The 22361-nt window shown below is 42.3% G+C and overlaps 1 protein-coding gene across 1 annotated transcript; it reads right to left on the bottom strand.

The window, feature by feature from the left end:
* Nucleotides 1-173: 173 nt before the first annotated feature.
* Nucleotides 174-17173, bottom strand: LOC134628254 (cadherin-like protein 26). Its single transcript, XM_065470973.1, has 14 exons — nt 17119-17173; nt 11906-12140; nt 11054-11243; nt 7158-7280; nt 6682-6831; nt 6127-6280; nt 5188-5351; nt 4671-4802; nt 1736-1918; nt 1266-1582; nt 1039-1181; nt 728-952; nt 405-626; nt 174-307 (listed from the first exon to the last, which is right to left on the bottom strand). The coding sequence occupies exons 1-14, from the start codon at nt 17171-17173 to the stop codon at nt 174-176; spliced, it is 2427 nt and encodes an 808-aa protein (XP_065327045.1).
* Between the last annotated feature and the right edge of the window lie 5188 nt (nt 17174-22361).

Below are 22361 nucleotides of genomic sequence, written 5' to 3'. Positions count from 1 at the left end.
CCTTGCTGAATATCTCCCATTTCTCATCCCATTCAGTGGAATATGGAAATTAGATTGATTATATTGCTCCATACAAACAGGTTCTTCCATAATAGTGACAGGAATCTAAAGAAAAAGAAATGGTTTAATGATATTTGCCTTAAAATGGGTCACTGGCATGGTTGCAAATGTTTCTAAACAGTGACCTCGCAGTTGTCTCCTGGTGCCTCAGTGTTTGATTGGAGGAGGATTCCTCCAGAATGATCTTCAGGCTCTATAGTGATGAACTCTCTTTTGGTCGAGATGCTGAGTGCCATCAGCAGCAGAACTGTCAAAGAGTAAAATAAAACTTATGCTGGGTTCTTAGAGATGTTAGCACACATATCACAGTTCTCCTACACTAAAGTAAGCAGTGTGTTCCTTACACAGAAGTAGTAAGAGTGAAGAAATTATTATGCATAAAGCATAAGGGCCAACTGTTATTTCAGAGTTCTGGCGAATTCGACAGTTTGGTGTCACAGTGCAGTCACATGCAGTCACACTGAGGTTGTAAACATGAAATGCTCCCTGCATGTCGGAGATCTTTAGATGAATTGTGTGTTGACCAGGGTACACACCGGGCTCCTTCACCAGACCAGCTGTGTAACCTTGAAGAAATGATCACAAAATGATAGGATACTTTAGGAGTTCTGGCTTTTGTGCTTGTTTTTCTGTTATATGTCACTAAATACACGAAGGATGTTTCTACCATAGTCAGGATTCAGTCTCCATTTTCCTTCAGCATTTCCCAACAGTTCAAAAGTGAAAGGCCCTCCATAAGGTGCTTCATCTGGGTCAAAGGCCTCGATGTTGGTGGTTGTGGGGGCATCAGACACACACACATCCAGGCTGTCCACTCTTAGCTGTGGTACATTGTCATTCTGGTCCCACACATGGATATGTAGTGTAGCTGTTCCTGTCATTGGTGGTATACCTGTCCAAGATGCAATAAATGTAGTTAAAAAAAGCTGTTTTTTAGATTTTTTTGTTTGTGTTTTAAAAGTCAGAGTGTGTGTTTACCTTTGTCAACTGCATACACTAAGATGGTGTAGGTGCCGTTAACAACATGTGGAGATTCTCTATCGGGCGTCTTTATCATTGTGATGTCACCTGTGACGGAATTCACCGTCACCCAGCCAGCAGGATCATTTCCTATCTTGTAACTGTGGACAGATTCAGTGCACTTTAACAGAACTGAACAGCTTCAGATTAATGTTCAGAGATGTTTAATCAAATAAATCGCTTACACAAACTCTTTGGAATAACTGGAGTCAGGATCCACAGCCGTCACTTTATCAACCCAGGTTCCAACGGGTACGTTCTCCATCACCGCGACCTCTTTCAGGGTCACGTTGAACTCAGGAGGGTCATTGGCATCCTCCACGTTGATGGTGACTTTCACAGACTGAAGTTCAGCTGCACCAGAGGGATCATGGCCTTTAATGGTGTCAACTTTCCAGAGGCCTGAGGACGTCCTCTCTTTTACTTCACAGGAGTAATACGGCGCCTCGTTTTCCACTGAGATCAACAGCTCCCTCTGCGCCCCATTTTCAAAGTCTAAAGGCTGAAATTATACAACAGAGTTGCAAAATCAGTAAATTGTTATTTGTGAAATTCAAAAAAATATTGTCAGCATCATTATATAAGAGGATAATAAATTTAAAAAAAAGCTGTGGGTGTCATTGTAACGTATAGCATGCAGTCAAACACCACTTACTTTAACTACTGTCAGGATCCCATCATTAGTCTCTAAGTCTGTTAGTATCTCGAAGTTCTCTCTCTCGTCACCATGTATGGTGTATCTGGCTCTCCATGCAGAGGTGTGGGGTGTGTCTTTGTCTGTCACGTGCAGCCTCAGAGGAGAGACCCCAGTCTCAAGCTCCTTCACTTTACCAGTGCCCTGTTGTTTGAATACAGAGTGTATAAACCTGTAGAAGAATTTCCCATTGCTAATACACAATTTTAAGTATACATTTTTTCTTATGTGTCTATTATAATTTATGCAATTATGGAGCCAGTGTGGTCTATTCACAATGTTTATACTCCTTGTAATACATTAAGCAGATATGATTTTATAAAATAATGATTTGGTGGTTATGTAAAGTATGGAGCAAGCCAACTACACAAGTTTATTAAAGTAATACTGTGTAAAACTGTGATTGCTTGATGTCAGTAGATTGCAGTCACTTAAGTTCTGTTTTATTATCCTTCCCACTTCAAGTCCATAATCATTTAATTTAGTCCAGCAACTTTCTCCTTCCCTTTGGACCAGATCTGAATACACCCCAGAGTTTTTCCATATCTGTGGAAGGCTGTCAGTTCACAGTTTACCTTAGATGTCGATGTTGGGTAAGAAGTGTTTACTTGTATTTACTCTGCAAGATGCCTTAAAACTTTGTGAAGGGAGTTCCATATGAGTTAGTGAGAAGAGAAGGTCACTTCTGTCCAATGACAGCCATGCTGAGGTGAAATGTTGAGATATGCTGGTGTTTTCTGTCAGTAAGTGATGCTATTAGCATTCATTAGCTACTGTTAGCAGCGTTAGTGAAACTTTCTTTAAAGTGAATGTAACTTTGCTGTACTCTGACACTTAGTGAATAAACTCTCATATAATGTGAAAATGCACTCAAACTGTTTATTAGAGGGAAACGGAGTGAGCTTTCACAGCTTTCACAATAAGCAAATCTGCTTCTATGCATTTTTAATGGATTAAATATGAGTTTATGAGAAAGTATTAATTTGGCATAAATAGACAATAATCTACAGGGTGGGCCATTTATATGGATACACTGTAATAAAATGGGAATGGTTGGTAATATTAAAGTCCTGTTTGTGGCACATTAGTATGTGTGAGGGGGCAAACTCCTCAAGATGGGTGGTGACCATGGTGGCCATTTAGAAGTCGGCCATCTTGGATACAACTTTTGTTTTTTCAATAGGAAGAGGGCCATGTGACACATCAAACTTATTGGTAATGTCACAAGAAAAACAATGGTGTGCTTGGTTTCAACGTAACTTTATTCTTTCATGAGTTATTTACAAGTTTCTCTTTGTTCACAGCCATTGACATGTCGAAGAGGTTAACACGTGACGAGCGGATCGAAATTGTGTTGATATCTGGTGAACACAGTAACCGGGTCATTGCAGCAGATTTCAATGCAAGACACCCTACGAGACCACCCATCTCCCATGCTACAGTCAGCAAACTGCTTGCTAAGTTTCGTGAAACTGGTTCAGTGTTGGATTTGCCAAAATGTGGACGCAAGAAAACTGTCACTAATGAAGAAACATCAGTGGTTGTCCTAGCTTCATTCAGCAAGAACCCACAGCGTAGCACTCACTGCATGTCACTGGAGAGTGGCATTAGTCGAACATCCCTTCGGCGGATATTAGCTACTCACAAATGGCACCCTTACAAACTCCAGCTACTGCAGTATCTCAACGAGGATGACCCAGATCGGCGCACAGAATTTGCAGAATGGGCAAAACAAAAATTGGAACAGGACCCTCAGTTCACGCAGAAGATTTTGTTCAGTGATGAGGCAAACTTTTATGTGAATTGTGAAGTTAACAAACAAAACCACTGCTATTGGTCTGACACTAACCCACATTGGATGGATCCCTCCAAGACTGTTGGAACAACAAAAGTAATGGTTTGGTGTGGTATATGGGGTACAACGATAGTGGGTCCATTCTTCATCAATGGAAACCTCAAGGCCACTGGATATTTGAAATTGCTACATGATGATGTGTTTCCCTCTTTATGCACTGAAGCTGGCACGTTCCCTGAGTTTTTCCAGCAAGATGGTGCACCACCACATTATGGGTGCCAGGTCATTCCTAGATGAACAGTTTCCTGGAAAGTGGATTGGTCGTCGTGGGCCAGTTGAATGGCCCCCAAGGTCTCCCGATCTGACCCCCTTAGACTTTTATCTTTGGGGTCATCTGAAGGCAATTGTCTATGGTGTGAAGATACGAGATGTGCAGCACCTGAAACTACGGATACTGGATGCCTGTGCTGGCATTTCTCCTGCGGTGTTGCTATCAGTGTGTGAAGAGTGGGAGAAGAGGGTTGCATTGACAATCCAACACAATGGGCAGCACATTGAACACATTTTATAAGTGGTCAGAAACTTGTAAATAACTCATGAAAGAATAAAGTTACGTTGAAACCAAGCACACCATTGTTTTTCTTGTGACATTACCAATAAGTTTGATGTGTCACATGGCCCTCTTCCTATTGAAAAAACAAAAGTTGTATCCAAGATGGCCGACTTCTAAATGGCCACCATGGTCACCACCCATCTTGAGGAGTTTGCCCCCTCACATATACTAATGTGCCACAAACAGGACTTTAATATCACCAACCATTCCCATGTTATTACGGTGTATCCATATAAATGGCCCACCCTGTATATATTAATGAGAATAATATCAATTTTTTCTATTATAAAACATAAAAAATTACTGACTGCACCTTTAAAACGTAAACTCACTGTGAATGCAGTATAAATATGAGTTTATATTTATGTTTGACGACCAAGGTTTCTTGCCTTCTGTTCTGTATACACTACACATCAGTATCAGATTACAGGTGTGAAACTCCTGAAACACGTGCTGTTTGGAGTTTGTAACACCAACTGACTGCCTACCGTTTGATCACTGAAGACAGGAAGGTGGTTGTTGCCATCCCGTACATGAATTACAACAGTGGTTGAACTGGACAGTTTGACTACTTCACCGTGGTCTTTGGCCTCCACTATTAATGTAAACTTCTCAGCCACCTTAACAAAAGCAAATGGAGAGTTTTCCATTAATAGGCTAATAGCATAACAATGTATTCATAGGATACATAGATCATAGTGTATCCTAGACAGTGGCTCCTACAGTAGTTAGACCATTATGCACAAAGCTTACGGGTGTTTTTTTGTATTACACGAATGGGGGGGGGGGGGGGGGGGGGGGGGGGGGGGCGGGTTATAATAAGGAAACATTTGTAACCTTTGTGATATTTGCAAAGAATCTGTTGCTGCTCAAAGTAAGCATGCGCATTTGCATAAATAGCTCAGTAAGTTTTACTTACTCAAGTAAAGAACTAGCCAAATCGTTCTCCTTACTCCTCTTTAAAATGTTTCGTACTCCTGACATATCAACAAAAGAGTCTCTTACCTCATGATTTAAACATCCTTTGAATGAAATGTTTCCAGACTCATCAACGAAGAATTCAGTGTCTCTAATATTTGGAGACACAGATTTGATTTCATAGTGGAAGGTTGAGTTTAGTGTTCCGCTCTCGTCTATGTCAGTAGCATGCACTTTCAAAAGATTGGAGCCTGTTGGGAAATAAACAATTAAAGAGCATATATAATACTCAGTGTTTAATTCAATTCAAAGGAAGAAGCACACACACACACACACACACACACACACACACACACACACACACACACACACACACACACACACACACACACACAGGGCTAGATAGATAAACACAGAGACATAACTCACACAGACACAGTGGGGGAAATAATTATTTGATCCCCTGCTGCTAACTTAAGTTTGCTCACTACATTAGAAATGAAGAGCCTCTTTTCATTTCTAATGTAGTTTTATTTTAGTGGAAAGAGACAGAATATCTACCAAAAATCCAGAAAAACCCCATCACATTACAAGTTGTAGGCACACAGATTCCAATCAATCAATCACTTACAGATCCTCCTGATCTCAGCTTGTTATGTATATAAAGTACACCTATCCTCAGAATCATTTTCTTTCATTCCAACCTCTCCACCACCACAGGCAAGACCAAAGAAATGTCAAAGGATGTCGAGACAAGAATGGGCTTGTAGTCCACTCTTGCCCCGTGGAGGTGGGCTGGAATGGACTACAAGCCCATTCATGTCCCCGACACCTGGTTGAGAAGGTAACAAGTGGTGATGCAATTGTTCAGCAATGGAAGCAGTAAAAAATGACCAAAATGCCATTCTGTCTCTCACCATTAAAATGAAACAATGATAAAAAAAATTTTTTATTCATTTGTAAGTGAGCCAACTTACAGATCAAATAATTATATGTACATATATCTTATTATTTTTTTTTTTTTACCTTGTGTGTTTTCCTGATCAACAGTAGTCTCATACAGACTGTTCTCAAAGCGTGGTGGGTTGTCATTGATGTCCTTTATGAAAATCTCAAGTCGTAACCTGGTAACCTGTCTGGTGTCAGTTGACACGTCCATCTTTCTGGCCTCACATATTAGCTAGACATCAAATGATACCATGAAGACTTAGTTACAATAGAAAATAAATAGTAAATATTGTGATCTATGACATGGAAAGATTATCATTAAGTGGTAAAGTTCTGTGACAAGAAGTTAAAATCATTTTAAAGATTTTTTTCAGCCTTTTTTATGCAACCAAAGTAACAAAATTTTACATTTCTAGTATGAAATCAGGTAAAGCTTCTGACGATATACTGACAGAAATGTGAAGTGTAAAAACTGTTGGTTAAAAATGAGCATGAGCATGCTTACTCTGCACTCTCATTAATAGTAACTACTCCACAATAACAGGTGTTCACTGTCACTATGAATAATTTATACATGAACAGAAAGACTGTGGGATCACTACATGTTGGCGTTTAGCGAGTGTTGATTCTAACCTCAAGTTTTTGCCACTCCTCATAGTCCACAGCCTTGTGGACGTACAACATGCCAGACTCTTTGTCAATGGAGATGACTCCCATCGGCGCCTCATCCACCCCTTCTCCATAGAGTTGAAAGGTTAGTCGATTTTGCCTATCAATAGTTACCTACAACACAACAGTAAATGTTTACAAATGTAAATGTCCGTTTTGTGATTTTAAATGTATCACTGATTTTATTGCTGTGAACCTGGGCATGATTAAATAAAGAAACGTGCAAGTATCAAAGGAATGCAGGTGTTAAATCAGCTTTAATCAATGAACTGATTATTTTTGCATTATTAGTATTCGTTTTTTGGTAGCTACATTAAAAAAGTTCACCTGAAAATTAAATTCACTGTCCATTTTATTCCACAAAAAAATAAATTTGAAACGTAAAAACCTATACATAAAAGTTTGTTTTTTTTCTGTCATTTTCTGGTTAAATTTCTCACCTTGCCCAACTCATATGGGAATGGCCCTGGATAACCCTCCTCAAGCTCAAACGAGTCAGTAGTCCATTCCCTCCTGTGACGGCTCAGCAGCTCTGAGCTTCTAGCACCTGATAAACAATAAACCTGGAAGGCAAACAGTCAGTCAAAGCAGGAATGTTAGGGGATGGGCTTACGGTGAAGTTATAATTTATGCGTCTGGGGTAATGAACTTCTTAAAAGCTCACTGTTGCATAGTTGGTAAACCAGTTTTGATAAGGTGCGCACACACGTATTTCTGTAGATATGCAAAGGCATTCCGAGTATAGCGTGATAAGAGAAATGAACCTGTTCAAACGGAAATCCCAGATTTGTATCGCCGAAAACAAAACATTAACTCCATTTTAAGCAATTTCAGAAAACGTTTTCAAGAATTTTGCCTTACGTGGCCATGTGATACGACAGATGAAGAGATCCATTAGGGCACGCAGTATTTGCGCACATAATTAGCATGTCTGACAAAGGAAAAGTCAAAGGAATACAAAAGTAATTGCTACGTACCAATAAAAAGAAGTAGCGCATGACCTTTGTTCACTGCAGTCAGCTCAGAGTGAGTAAGGACTGACTTCAGAGTAGCAAGCCCAGCCTTCTTTCCACACCCACATATGCAACCGTAAAATCCTGTTTTTGTACGCGCGTGTGTGTGCGCACGCGTGTTTCTATGTTTGTGTGTGTGTCTGTTTACCTGCCTTTCCATGGAACCAGCTGTGACTGACAGCTGAAAATCAAAATAGGACAAACTCAGTCTAACGAATAGAAGCCATTTTTTGTGCCTTTAGTTCCTTGACTGCTTTAGTTTGACGATAGGTTTGTTATGTCTAAATCTTGGTCTAGTGCTAGTTAGTTGCTGTTTTATTGTGATGGCCTGTTATCTCTTGTGCTTTGTGTTTAGTTCTACCTTCCTACTCTCATGGTCTGTGTTTAGCCGTCCTCCCACCTGTGTCCTCTTCCCTTGTTATATGGTGTGTTTTTGTCTCATTTTCCACTTGTCCTTGGTCCCATGCTCCCTTATGTCTGTGTTTCTCCTTGTTCTGTGTGTTTTGTAGAAGTTTCATTGTGTTGGATTCTTTGTTTGTAACCTGCAGTTATTTTGTAAGAGCTCATCATTAAAGCTGCTTTTTGAGATTAAGTCTTGTTTATACTGTGTATGCATTTTGGGTCCATCTCCTTCCTGCCAATTAGTGATCCTCGACAAAAGGCAAAAACAAAAGAGTTTGTACAATGCTAAACAGCTTGAAAGTCAATATTTGTTATGACCACTTTTATTTTTCAACAGAGTCTAGTTAAGATTTCTTGTAATTTTTTTACTAGTCCTCATGAATAGTTCTCCAGGCTTCTTGAAGATTATTCAAAGCTCTTCTTTCAATGTTGTCTTTCTCTCTGTCAAGATGATGCCGCACTCTTTCAATAATGCTGGGCTGTGGGGAGGCCAATCCATGACTAACAGTGGAAATTTTTATTAAACCTGACAACTGGTAGTCACGTGGGGTCCGGAGCTCTATAGCCTTCTAGCCTTCCACAGTTACTCCTGTGGAGAGACGTGTAGTGAACTCCACCACCACAGGCCAATACTTAGGGTGTGACTTGAACTTGTGGACAGAGTGCCAAGCTGCTTTGCCTGGGTGGATTTCTGGCTGCGGGGCCAAGGTCCCGATACATCAATGTATTTTAATTTGTTTTAGACTGGTGTACTTTGACAAGGAAGAGCTGAAGCTTATTTTGACGGCTGCCGCTGTCGATACTGTTGTTTTGTTTATGTGTTTTATTTTACTGTATCAGTAGGCACCTCATGTATTTATTGTATTTTAGAGTGGTTTACCCTTTTTTATATATATTGTTGCAGACAGTGAAGGCACTGCATGGAAAACTAATCGTTTTTTTCTTTCCGTTTTTTGCATGCACCGTGGTGAGCTTGAGTGGAGACGGCACTGAATATTTTCCTTCTTATTGTGTTTTGTCCAGTTGGGGTTCAGGGTGAGTTGCCGTCCCTTTTAAACGTGTGTCATATGTTGATTTGTTTTTAACAGGTTCCCCGCAGCGCTTATCCTGTCCCCCACGTACAATCATACAATTTTAAAGTTTTAACCGTATTTAATGAAGTAAAGCTTTTAATTGTTTTAGGTGCTACTGTTACATGTTTACTTTTATTTTGTGTTAACATTAAACCCATTTTAACTGACTGTATGGCTACGGCTCTGTCCTATTGAAGTAGGTACCTACCATGGGTCACACTGTGGTTATTAAGACAAATGTGATAAGCATTTTGGCATGTGTGATGAGATGCTGCATATATTTTATCACACTGTGGTGGGCAGTGCTCTCTATTATACTGTGGTGTTTTGGTGGTGCAGCCTGACAGACAAACACTTCTACAACACTGTCCACTAGAGACACATGAATGAAATGCAGTGTCATTAAAAACACTTATGATTTTTTTCCATATTCTTCAATGATCTTTATTTAAAAATGTAATATATTTACATGTGAATAAACTTTTAAGCATTACGCTGACTGATGGATAAGTGGACAATGAATGCTTTCTCATCCTTCTGTCATGCTCCATAGAAGTGTCTGAGGGGGTTTTCCACTTGGTATCGGGATTCTGTGTCCACCCTTCAGAGGTGGAGTTTCCAGTGTCTTACCTGGGCCTCATCTGCAAACAATCAGCAGGAGGGCTTTTTAAACCAGCGCTGTCTGCTACTCCTCGCCAGTTTGTTCTGCTATCTACAGTGGTAACTAGGCTCCACCTCTGCTCCAATTCTGGCTTCCCCATGTTTAACCTTGTTTTCCCTGTGTTTAGATCTCCTCTGCCAACATACTCGTCCAGCAACTTCTTCTCCTCTGTTGCAGAATTCCCTTTGGATTGTTCCCATCACGACCCAGGTGATCAGTCTCTCAATAGTTTTTCCTCTGGTACCTGCTCTCTGCTGACACTCCTAGCTCTAGCCACGTTCTCCATTCCTTCTCCTTAAATAAAGTCTTATAAATAGTTTAACCATGTGCTTTGAATTTGCATTTGGGTCTAAGCCTTCTATGGAGGGAATATCTCTTCACAGTAACATCTATTCAATTTTCTGTTCAATTCAATTTTATTTATACAGCGCCAAATCACAACAAAAGTCGCCTCAAGGCGTTATATTGTAAGGTAGAGCCTACAATAATATTTACAAAGAAAGACCCAACAATCAAATGACCCCCTATGAGCAAGCAGTTTGGCGACAGTGGGAAGGAAAAACTCCCTTTTAACAGGAAGAAACCTCCAGCAGTACCAGGCTCAGGAGGGGGGGCCATCTGCTGCAACCAGTTGGGGTGAGAGAAGAAGACAGGATAAAAGACATGCTGTGGAAGAGAGACAGAGATTAATCACAAGTATTATTCAATACAGGGAGGTCTGTTAACACATTTCGAATGAGAAAGGTGGATGAAAAGGAAAAACGCGATGCATTACGGGAATCCCTCAGGAGCCTACGCCTTGCAGCATAACTAAGGGAGGATTCAGGTTCACCTGAGTTGGCCATCAGCCTACTAAAAGGATACTGAAAAAACCTGTTGAAATAGTCTTAGTTGTCATCACTTGTGCTGGTGGACTCAGAAATTTGCAAACACGCAAGTATTCCTCTTCTTCCTCAAAATCCTCTCGGGACCACTTCCTCGAGCCTCCATTTTCATGGTTGTCAAGCTCTTCAAGTTCATCCCCAAAAATGTTCATCACGACTGCTCTCAGAGTGATCATACACAGTTGAGCTTGTCCCTGAATCAGAGTTTGCAAGCCTAAGTGTTTTGCTGTTCTCTTCTTCATCTACACATTCCTCTCTGGGCTTTTTCGTGGATCCACCAGGCAGCGGTTCTTCTTTTATTACCTGCAGATTGATGTCCTCATCAGCAATATTACCAACATGAGAACAGCCCTCGCTATCAGTGTCACAGTCAGAAATGAAATCAGAGTCATCATCAGAAAACTCCTCGCACCATCTGATTCTTTTGTTCTTCATCCATCTCTCTAGACCTCCTCCTGGATACACCTGGCTGAGGGTCCTCTTCTGGGATGTACTGGTGAACATCCACACAGTCTTCAAATGCCTCATCAGAATCATCATTTTCAATGCCAACAACAACAGCATTATTATCATCATGCAGTTCATTGTTGTCAACATTGGCATTATTGTCTCGCACATGTTTTGAATGTTTGCATTGTTGACATTGCCGTCATTGACATTGACACGGGGCCGGGTTGCGGGGGCAGCAGCCTAAGCAGAGAAGCCCAGACCTCCCTCTCCCCAGCCACCTCCTCTAACTTATCCGGGGGAACACCAGTGCGTTCCCAGGCCAGCCGAGAGATATAATGTCTCCAGCGTGTCCTGGGTCTGCCCTGGGGCCTCCTCCCGGTGGGACATGCCCAGAACACCTCACCCAGGAGGCGCCCAGGGGGCATCCTTGTCAGATGCCTGAACCACCTCAGCAGGCTCCTTTCGATGTGGAGGAGCAGCGGCTCTACACTGAGCCCCTCCCGGATGGCTGAACTTCTCACCCTATCTCTAAGGGAGAGGCCAGCCAGCCTTCAGAGGAAGCTCATGTCCGCCGCTTGTATCCGCGATCTCGTTCTTTCAGTCACTACCCACAGCTTGTGGCCATAGGTGAGGTTAGGGACGTAGATCGACCGGTAAATTGAGAGCTTCGCTTTTATGCTCGGCTCTCTCTTCACCACGACGGACCGTTGCAGGGTGCGCATCACTGCGGCCGCAGCACCAATCCGTCTGTCGATGTCCGACTCCCTTCTCTCATCACTCGTGAACAAGATCCCGAGATACTTAAACTCCTCCACCTGGGGCAGGCACTCCACCCTTTTCTGGCTGAGAACCATGGCCTCATATTTGGAGGTGCTGATCCTCATTCCCGCTGCTTCACACTCAGCTGCAAACCGTTCCAGTGTGAGGTGGAGGCCATCACCTGATGAAGCCAACAGAAACACATCATCCATGAAAAGCAGAGATGAGATTCTGAGACCACCGAAGTGAAAGTCCTCCGCCACTTGGCTGCGCCTAGAAATCCTGTCCATAAAAATTATGAACAGAATCAGTGACAAAGGGCAGCCCTGGTGGAGCCCATCACCCATCGGGAACGAGTCCGACTTATTGCTGGCAATGCGAACCAAGCTCTTGCAACAGTTGTATAGGGATCGAATGGCCCGTAGCAATGGGCCGCAGCACCTCCCACAGGACACCCCGAGGGATACGGTCAGATGCCTTCTCCAAGTCCACAAAACACATTTAGACTGGTTGGGCAAACTCCCATGCGCCCTCAAGTATCCTTGAGAGGATAAAGAGCTGATCCGGTGTTCCACGACCAGGACGAAAACCGCATTATTCCTCCTGTATCGGAGGTTCGACTAGCGGACGAACTCTCCTTTCCAGCACCCTGGCATAGACTTTCCCAGGGAGGCTGAGGAGTGTGATCCCCCTGTAGTTGGAACACACCCTCCGGTCTCCCTTCTTAAAGATGGGGACCACCACCCCGGTCTGCCAGTCCAGGGGTACTGCCCCTGATCTCCACGCAACATTGTAGAGACGTGTCAACCAGGACAGCCCTACAACGTCCAGAGCCTTCAGGAACTTGGGGCAGACTTGGGGCAGACCTCATCCACACCAGGGGCTGTGTATAGTGCTCTACCTGCACTATACACAGTGCAGGTAGAGCACCGCTTTCCCCTCCTGAGACGCCTGACGGTTTGCCAGAATCTCTTCAAGGCAGTCTGAAGGCATTCCTAGCACACCCTCACTCCCCCACCACTTGATCCAACTCACCACCAGGTGGTGATCAGTTGACAGCTCAGCCCCTCTCTCTACCCGAGTGTCCAGAACATATGGTCGCAGGTCTGGTGATACGACTACAAAATCGATCATCTAGCTGCGGCCTAGAGCATCCTAGTGCCACGTGTGCTTATGGACACTCTTATGTTCGAACAAGGTGTTTGCTATGGCCAAACTGTGATTTGCACAGAAGTCCAATAACAAAACACTGGTCGGGTTCAGATCAGGGAGACCGTTCCTCCCAATCACGCCCCTCCAGGTTTCGCTGTCATTACGCACGTGAGCATTGAAGTCTCCCAGTAGGACAACAGAGTCTCCAGGTGGAGACTCAGAATGTTCAGTGAATTTGCTTTTTTTGTGATAACCTTAGGCTGCGTCCACACGTTCACAGGTATTTTTTGAAAACTGAAATTTTCCTTTTTCGTTAAAAAAAAATAATCCCGCCCACATGTGCAGTTTTGAAAAAATATCTCCTTCCACATTTAAATTCTAAAAACTAAATAGTCGTCTTCTTTCATACGGTTTTCATTCAAAAGATGTTTAAATGCTCACTGCAGTGATGTCCCCTCATAATGTCCTCCCGATTTCCATACACCTGTGGTCCTCAGGGGTCAAAAATGTCCCCACTTCATTTGAGTGTTTTTTAAAATATAAAGTATAAATTGTCAATCAATTCAGTGTTACATTTTAGTTTTACTTAAGACCAACACATTAACACAAAATTTACCCAACATTTTACGTTTTAGGGCCACCAGACCTTGTTTACATAAAGTACACTCTGTTTTTGAGCGAAAATAAAATGAGAAAATAAAATATTTAATTGTTTAGATAATTTTGACTATCTGACTAACTACAGAGTGCTGTATGTTGAACTTTAGTGAGAAAGGCTTTTTTGAAGCGTTTATAAATTTTAAATGGCAGCACATAATCACACCTGTGGTCCTCAGGGGTCAAAAATGTCCCCATCTGGTTTGATTGATACTTAATTAATATGAAGTGGATTTTTCCCCCCACTTTTAATTAAAACTTAATTCAAACATTTTGACACAATTTTTCTATTCCATTTCAAATTTAAGTCTGATAAAAACCTCATAAAAATTAATTTTTTCTTTGTTTTCGGGTAAAAAATAAATTAAATCATCAGTTATTGTGATTATCGTTTCACAACCAGAGTCGGTTGCTTTAACAGATTATCACAGATGTCAAAGTTAATTTAGAAGCTGTTTTTAAACTACTTCAAGTTTTTTACTGGCAGCAAATAATCACATCTGTTGTCCTCTGGGCTCAAAAATGACCCCGTTTGCTTTGACTGTTTATAAAGCAATAAGTATAAAATATCATCCATCTCTGTGTTTCAAGGTTTTATTCAACTTTATTCCAACTCATTACCTGACAGTTTTCTATATTTTGGCATGGTAGGACACCAGGGCATGAGTCTGAGTGAAGGCAAACTTTCATGAGGACAAAGGCGTGTCCATATTTGACACAAGTGCAGGAGGAAGCTCAGGTTTATTCCTCTGTACTGGTCCCATCATGGACAGCTTTCTTTTCTGCAGTTGCAGGCCAAGGGTCATATACAGTAAACAAGTTTTTACAGGTGATTGTTTTCTTTTGGAAACCTTCTGCAATGTTAGGGACAACTCGCGTGTCCTGACTGCAGGCCAGACGGTTTGCCATCGTACACTAGCATGTTCCATGTACAGCTGGACCTGCATCACATACTGCCCATGATTTTATCTCATAGTTCCCCGGTTTACTTGGGATGTTCTGTTGGAATGGACAGAGTCCTCTGAAGGGGACTTGGTGCTCATACACAGTCACATCAGTACCAGGATCTTACATCAACAGCAGGAGAAACACCCACTTGTTCCATACACCTCAAATGGGAGCACGTTTGTGTCATGAACGATGATCATCTATTGTGTCTTTATCAAGAAATTATATCCTTTTCGCGATTCTATAATTAATTTTGTGTCACCTTTAAAACTTCTCTACCAGACTCAGGATGTCATAAACTGGCCGTAGCGACTCTACTGGATGCGCGGCAGTAAGAATCAACATACCCACATATGCCTACAGCTGCATTCGATCCATTTTTCTTCCTCTCTCGTTGTCCCTCCTTTTTTGTCATTGAGTTGGCTGTAGAGCAGGTCATCTGCTAATTGAATGGTTGTTGGTTCAATCTCTGTGTGCTCTAGTCTGGAGTTCTTACCAAGGTGTCCTTGGGCAAGTTACTGAACCCCAACTTGGTCTCTGATGCATCTATTGGCATGTGAACGTTAAAAAGCATAATACAAGCAGAATACATGGTGTATAATGCTTTCAGTACTCGAGTAGAAAAGCCACTGAAGGAGTATGGGACCTGGCATATGTGCTTGGACCGTGGTAGATTGTCTTTCTCTGAGGCACATGAGAGAGTCATGCATCGTCTGTCACTGGGAAGGACAGAAGACCAGATCAATGCTTCCTCATATTACTGCAAATATTCCTCTGTCTCAGCTGACTCCTCTTTCTTGTTTGATTCTTTGTCTTCATCATAATTGAAATGGAAGATGTGTAGTCCTCTGACACATCTTCTATTTCAGTTTCACATTCTGAAAATTCAAGAAACTTCAAGAAGCCCAGTCACTTTCTTTCCAAGCTCCTCAGACAACCATGTCCTGGATGCCTGAGAACCTACTTGAACATAGTTCAGATTCTTCATCACTTTTCTTCACTTCATACCCTTCTTCCACTTCTGCAGGTGGGTGATGTGCTTTTTCAGAGAAAGGGTAGCATGTGAACTAAATATTGACAATATTTTCTTTATCTTCTAACCCTGGATCTTCCTGAACATTGATTCTCCCTCCTCTTTATACTAGAGGACAATATATGCTTTGTTCTACTGGTCATTGCTTTGCACAACATGGTAAAAAAAAAAAGTATGCTCATCAAAGTATGCAAATCTCTAGTGCAATGGAGGCTTGTGAGCATACTTTCTGTGTATGTATTATTGTAGGGTCTACCTTACAATACGAAGCACCTTGATGCGACTTTCTCCTCATTGTGCTGCCTGTTGTTGTTGTCGTTGTGGTTGTTATGACCAGTGCTTGACCCCACACATCAGTGATACAAGATCAAAGATGTTTTAAAGCAGTATGGTGTGAAAATATGGCCCTTTGCAACACTTTGTACTTTGGGGTCATTTTTGTCCACGAGGACCACAGGTGTTATAAAATCCAATAAAAACTCCATAAATAAATCAAATTACTTAAAACTTCTTCCAATCATGCATAGCATAGTAATGAATAACTTTTTTTCAGACCATTTGATGAATAAAAAACACATTTTTGATAGCAAAAGATTTCTTTAGAGGACAAAAATGACCCAAGGACAACACAAGGGTTAAGCATCATAGACTGCAGAATATATATAGATTCTTTTTACTTTTAAGTTTTATACTCAGATTTTGATATCTTTTATATGGAGACAAAAAAAATACTCAAAACAATTAAAGAAAAATAAAGCAGTCAATGTGTTATTTAAAATAAATAAATAATAAATAGTTACTGTAAAATTCTCCTCTAAGAGATTCATCTTGGCCTTCTTGCAGGATTAAAGCTAAAAAATGAGTACACACACAAGATATAATTCATTTCTTTATGCTTGTAAGGCAAAAATAAAGAGACAGCGCTGATAATCAAAAGTGACGAAGAGGAACTCAGATACCAGCTATGCTGAAGTTTTCGCAACATCACTCGAGTTTTGGAGGTAAAAGGCAAGTAAGGACCACGTCAGGGTGGAGTTTACAGATTATTTTTTCCACTATGAAGGTAGTGAGATCATCTAATGTCATATAATCTTTAGCTTGAGATCCATTATTCAGGTGCCCAGTGATCAAAAGTTGATAGCCAGAAGGGGGAGACATTGAGCTACAAGTGAGCTGTGTAGGGTGTAGGTGAGGTTTTCTGTTCTGTTGTTGGGTTACCACTTCTTAGTTTCACTGTACTTCAGCGTGTGACAGTTCACTATTAGCGATGTCTGATTGTCAAAGTATTCATTCATTTTGCTGGAATCCTTCACTTGCCCCTTTTCCTAATTATATCCCTCTATGTATTTTTTGACCACATTAATCTCACCTTCCTCTGTCTTTTTCTCACACTGCTGCTGGGACTGCTGTCTCTCCTGCTGCATTTCACCATGGCTGGTACTAGCAGCAGCAGCCTCTTGAGCCCATGAGACCTGGTTACTGCCACTTCTTCCACACTAAACTCTGTTCTAAAAGCTGTGTGAGCATACAACCAAGGTAGGGCCTGATTGTTTTAATTGATTTGATTGAGCAATCCTTTGAGTGTAATGAAAATGAACCACTTGCAAAAAATAATCATCAAAATATTGATGAGCATATTTTCCTTTTAGCAAATTCCATTAACAAAAAGCCCCAAATTATTTCTCTGAACACTCTTCCAACAACCACACCAACCCATCGCACAGTACCACTGCATTACATGTACTAAATCAGTGCTCATCCAAAGATTGATATGCAAAGGAAAGCTGTCAGTATGCAAATGATCTTGTTTGAGATACCACATGACCCTATTTTCCTTTTTACTTTGCATCATTGTAATAAAGCTGAAAGCTGAGTCCACTTTAATTGTGAGCAAGTAAAGAGCAGTAAAAAATAAAATAAAAATAAAAACAACAGAAAAGATGCAGAAGCAGAAAACAAACAAAAACAAAAAACACCACGTGTATAAAAAAAAATAAGCCAAGAAACCAGAGCTGGTTAAAGGCACTCAGATGTTTGCATGTTAAATTTGTAGCTCCTGGTATGTTATGTCAGGGTGTGTGGCTGGTGGGATGTGGACCCAACTGGAAGACTCAGAAGAGAAAGAGTGAACTCAAAACCAAATTTTATTTCTGTTAAACCACAGAAAAAAACCTACAACATACAACAACAATCACCAAAGTAAAACAGGAAGACAGACACAAATGAATGGGGACGTCATGGTTCTGGGTTGTTTACCCAGTGTTTGTGTTTTGGACGTATGAATCTTGTTTGTTTATTGTTTTGATCTTGAACAGTGGGTTATAAGATTAGTTTTCTTGTGCTTATGAGTTTTCTGATTATGTTGTTTATGCCTTGTGATTCAGGTTGATTGTAGGTTATCAGACTTCCTTTAGTGTTCCCTTTTCTGTCTTGTCTTCATGTTGATTTATCTCTATGTCCCTCGATCTCCCTCTCTCTGTCTCCAAGTTCTTAGTGTTTCCAGATTTTCCAAGTGTTTTTCCGATTTAGTTTTTCACGATTTGTTCCTTTTTCAGTTTGGTTTTCTTATTTTTGTCATTTTTGACAACCAGCCTGAATAAACGGCTCGTCTTCTGTCAGCCCCATTCTCCGTGTGTCTGCATTTGGTTTGTCCCCTCTGCTCCACATGCTGCCCGCAGATTGTGACAGGGGAGAGACGACTAACTTCGCACATGAGACACAGGTGGACAAAACACAGACCTGAACAGAATAAACTGAACACTACTTAAACAAGAAGCACTGAGGCCTCTGGGAGATAGAGCAAAAATCTAAACAATACAACTTATAATACAAAAGGAGTAAACCTCAAACACAAATGATCCTCAAAACCAAAACAGAACCAAAACTGTTCTCAGAAACCTTGAGTCCAAAACCCTGTAACACCTTTAAAACTACTGGTAAAAACACATCTATCGTGGCCACAGATGCTCGAGATTCAACACAAAACAAGATGCATGCTTTACCTATCATGACTAACTCCCAGTATGTATGTGGTGCAGGCAGTTTCAGGAGCTCTTCAAACCTGATTACTGTGGACACCACATACATTCATTTTTATTTTGGCATTAATTTTAAGCTCTGGGTATACATATACCAGTTTGTTTTTTAAACAGGAGGAGGAACGTCTCAGAGATAAGCACTGTGACAAAGACCCCACAACCTCCTTAATCTCCAGCCTCACCCCACAAAAAAAACGTAAATAACAAAAAATGCCTTTTTACAAGGACCACCTGGGCCGAATACCACCGAGCAGAGAGCGCTCCCAGAAGTTGGTAGAGGTAGACTCTGAAGAGTTTCCATTTTCCTAAAACTGTCGTAAATACTGTAGTTTTCTACTTGTTTAAGAGGGACCACCTTGAGTTCCACCCTTTGCATGAGCACTCAGTGAATGATTTTTGTTTTTTTGTTTATCTCAAATGCAAATTAGCATTTTGGATCCTAACATTAAAGGGAAGAACAATTTCTTGTAATCCAGCAACGGTGCGCTTTTGCTTTTCTTTCCTCATTTTGAATGAAAACTGCAGATGCATGTGGCACAGTTATTAAATACATGTGATTAACAATATCGCTCTCTGGTAGTATATCTCATGCAGAAGTGGTTGCCACAAACCCTTTTTAATTAACCCCAAATCTGAATGGAACAAAGGGATTAAATGCCTTCTTCCTCACACTTGAAACAAAAATGTTTGCTACATATCAGGATAACCCGAGTACTGTGTTTGTGTCGGGCTGCAAATAGAAGCCAGTTGGTGAAACTCTGGACCCAGATCTTCCAGTGTGTCCTTAAATGAATCCTCTACAAAAATCATGATTGCCCCCGGCTCTGAGGTTGGGTCTAAATGCTCCTCCTTTGCATAGACCTGAAGCTCATCGTCTCCTAAGTCCACTTCTTTCTTCCGGAGTGAGGTCACTTTCTGAAAATTTTGTAACATGTAAATTATTATTTATTGAATGATGCATGCTCATATGTTTTGAATAATGCAGCATAAGAGATGTAACTTACTGAAGAGATTACGCACTGAAGCAGTTTAACCTTCATGTCATTATGCTCCATTGCACAGCTCAAGTTTTGTTTTTGGAGGACGTTCATATTGCCCATGTCTTCAAACTGCACACAAAAGGTTCACGCATTTCTTCATCTCTGACTTCAAAGTAAAAATTACAAACACAAATCTCTGGTGTTCTACCTGATGGCTGCTGTCATAGCCAGTGGTTATTGGAAAATTCCAGTTTGACTGAAATTTAAAGAACACAAAGACATAGTTAGTATTTTAAGATCCATTTGTAAGACGTCTTCGATCTTCTGTGGGTGTGTACAACCTGGTTCCCAGTGTAGCTGGGATGGCTGTATTGGGTTTCTCTTCTGAAATTCCCAAAGCGTGAGTGGATGGGCCTCTGTGTAAAATCCTGTTCAAAAGGATGACAAGACCAGGAGGTGATCTATAGAGGACTCTGTGTATCACACTTTTAAGGGATGCTTTTATAAAAGTACATGCACCATGGAAAAATGACCTACCCTAGGTTGTGAGCGTAAGCCGCGAAAACTGCAAAAAGTTGGAACTTCATTCACACCCACCCTTGCTGAATATTTTCCATTTCTCATTCCATTCAGTGGAATATGGAAATTAGATTGATTATGTTGCTCCATACAAACGGATTCTTCCATAATAGCAGCAAGAATCTTTAAAGAAAAAGAAATGGTTTACTGATATTTGCCTTAAAATGAGTCATTGGCATGGTTGCAAATGTTTCTAAACAGTGACCTTGTGGTGGACCACTATAGGGCTCCACTCACACCCAGTGTTGAGGAAGTGTGTTGCTGCGTTTTGTGGCGCAGTGTGTTCAAGTTGATGTGTGGAGAGGAATAAAGAAGGAGTGAGAACTAAGAGCTCCGTATCGTCCATGCTTACCTCCACATTGGTGACCCCTGACTCGAGCTTGCTACGGGCCGAGGATAACACAGACTCCGCTATGGATGCATCAGCAGCCGCCGGTCCTCTGCCTCCTGCTGCAGCTACGTTTGCTGTGGCGCTGAAACTGCCGGACTTTTGCGGCTCCACGATCCCCCGTCGTGGTTTGTGCACATGGAGGCTCAGTTCGCGCTTTGCGGCATCTCGGCTGACGACACGAAGTATCACCATGTGATGGCCTCGCTCGACCTGCTGGTCACCCGTCGCGCGATGACCCTCCTCCGGGACCCACCCGCCCAAGGGAAATACACTATGCCCTCTCCGATGCAGAATGAGCCGAAAAGCTCCTCACCCTGTCAGGCTTGGGTGGTGGTACGGCTCTCGAGCTCATGGAGAACATGCTGTCGTTGCTCAGGCCGAATGATGGGGAATTCCTCTTCGCCCACCTCTTCCTCCTCCAACTGCCGGCTGCCGTGAGAGCTGTCCTTGCCAACTTCCCACTTCTGGCTGCAAAGGATTATCGCTCCCTGGCTGAAGAAGTGGATTGCATTCTTCTAGCTAGCCGCACTTTTGACGTTCACGCCCTGGCTACGAGCCCGCCGGGGGCACCTTTCACGCCTCCACCTGCCTCCCACGGAGCATCCACCCCTTTGCTGATGGCAGGATTGCTACACGCCGACACTGCGGAAAGAGCATCTGTTTCTACCATCAGCGTTTTAGCGCCAGAGCACGTCGCTGCCTGCCGCCTTGCGCTTTCATGGCCCAGGGAAATGGACCCGCCAGCGCATCGTAGCAGCTGCGACCGCTGGCAATACAGAAAGGCTGCTCTTCATAGAGGACTCGCGCGCCGGGAGACCTTTTCTCGTGGACTCCAGCTCCCAGAAGAGCCTCCTTCCCCCCACCACTGCCAACAGGCTAGCAGTGAACTGCGGGCCGCAGCTCATTGCAGCTAAAGGATCTCCCATCACAACGTTTGGGGAAAGGTTGGTGACTGTTTGTTTTCATGGGCGTGATTTCCAGTGGAACTTTGTTGTTGCCGCTAGCTCTGTACCTATTTTAGGTGCTGATTTTCTGTGTGCCCATGGACTGCTTGTCGATGTTGGTAACAGACTTTTAATTGATGTTCTCTCGTTTTCTTCGCTACCCTGTTTTACTCGGGCTGCCGAGCCCCTGATTCGGGCTAATGTAGTGACCTCTGGGTCTGTCTGTCCCTAATTTCTCTAACATGGTAACGAAGCAGAAGGTTGAGCATTATATTCCCACGGTCGGGCCCCCGGTGTTCGCGCACGCGTGTGCCCACGCCGCCCCGACCCCGCGAAACTGTCCATCGCTCGGGAAGAGTCATGGAGCGCCTTGGCATTGTACAGCGCTCGAACAGTGCATGACTTGGTGCGGGGGTATCACCTTGTTCCCGTGCGTGCCGAAGACGTTCCTAAAACCACTGTCATTACCCCCTTCGGCTTGTTCGAGTTTTTGCGCATGCCATTTGGCCTGAAAGGTACCGCCCAGACGTTTCAACGGCTAATGGACTCCGTTTTGCGCAGGCTGCCGTTCATTTTTGTTTACCTGGACGATATATTGGGGGCCAGCTGCTCGGCGAGCCAGCACAAGTCCCATCCGAGGTTTTCCAGCGTTTGGCAGCGCAGCGTAGCGAAGAAAACAT

The sequence above is a fragment of the Pelmatolapia mariae genome, linkage group LG5 (assembly GCF_036321145.2).
Source record: "Pelmatolapia mariae isolate MD_Pm_ZW linkage group LG5, Pm_UMD_F_2, whole genome shotgun sequence".
NCBI classification, from domain to species: Eukaryota; Metazoa; Chordata; class Actinopteri; order Cichliformes; family Cichlidae; genus Pelmatolapia; species Pelmatolapia mariae.
The sequence above is the reverse complement of the archived record's forward strand: the minus strand, read 5'-3'. Positions and strand labels throughout refer to the sequence as shown.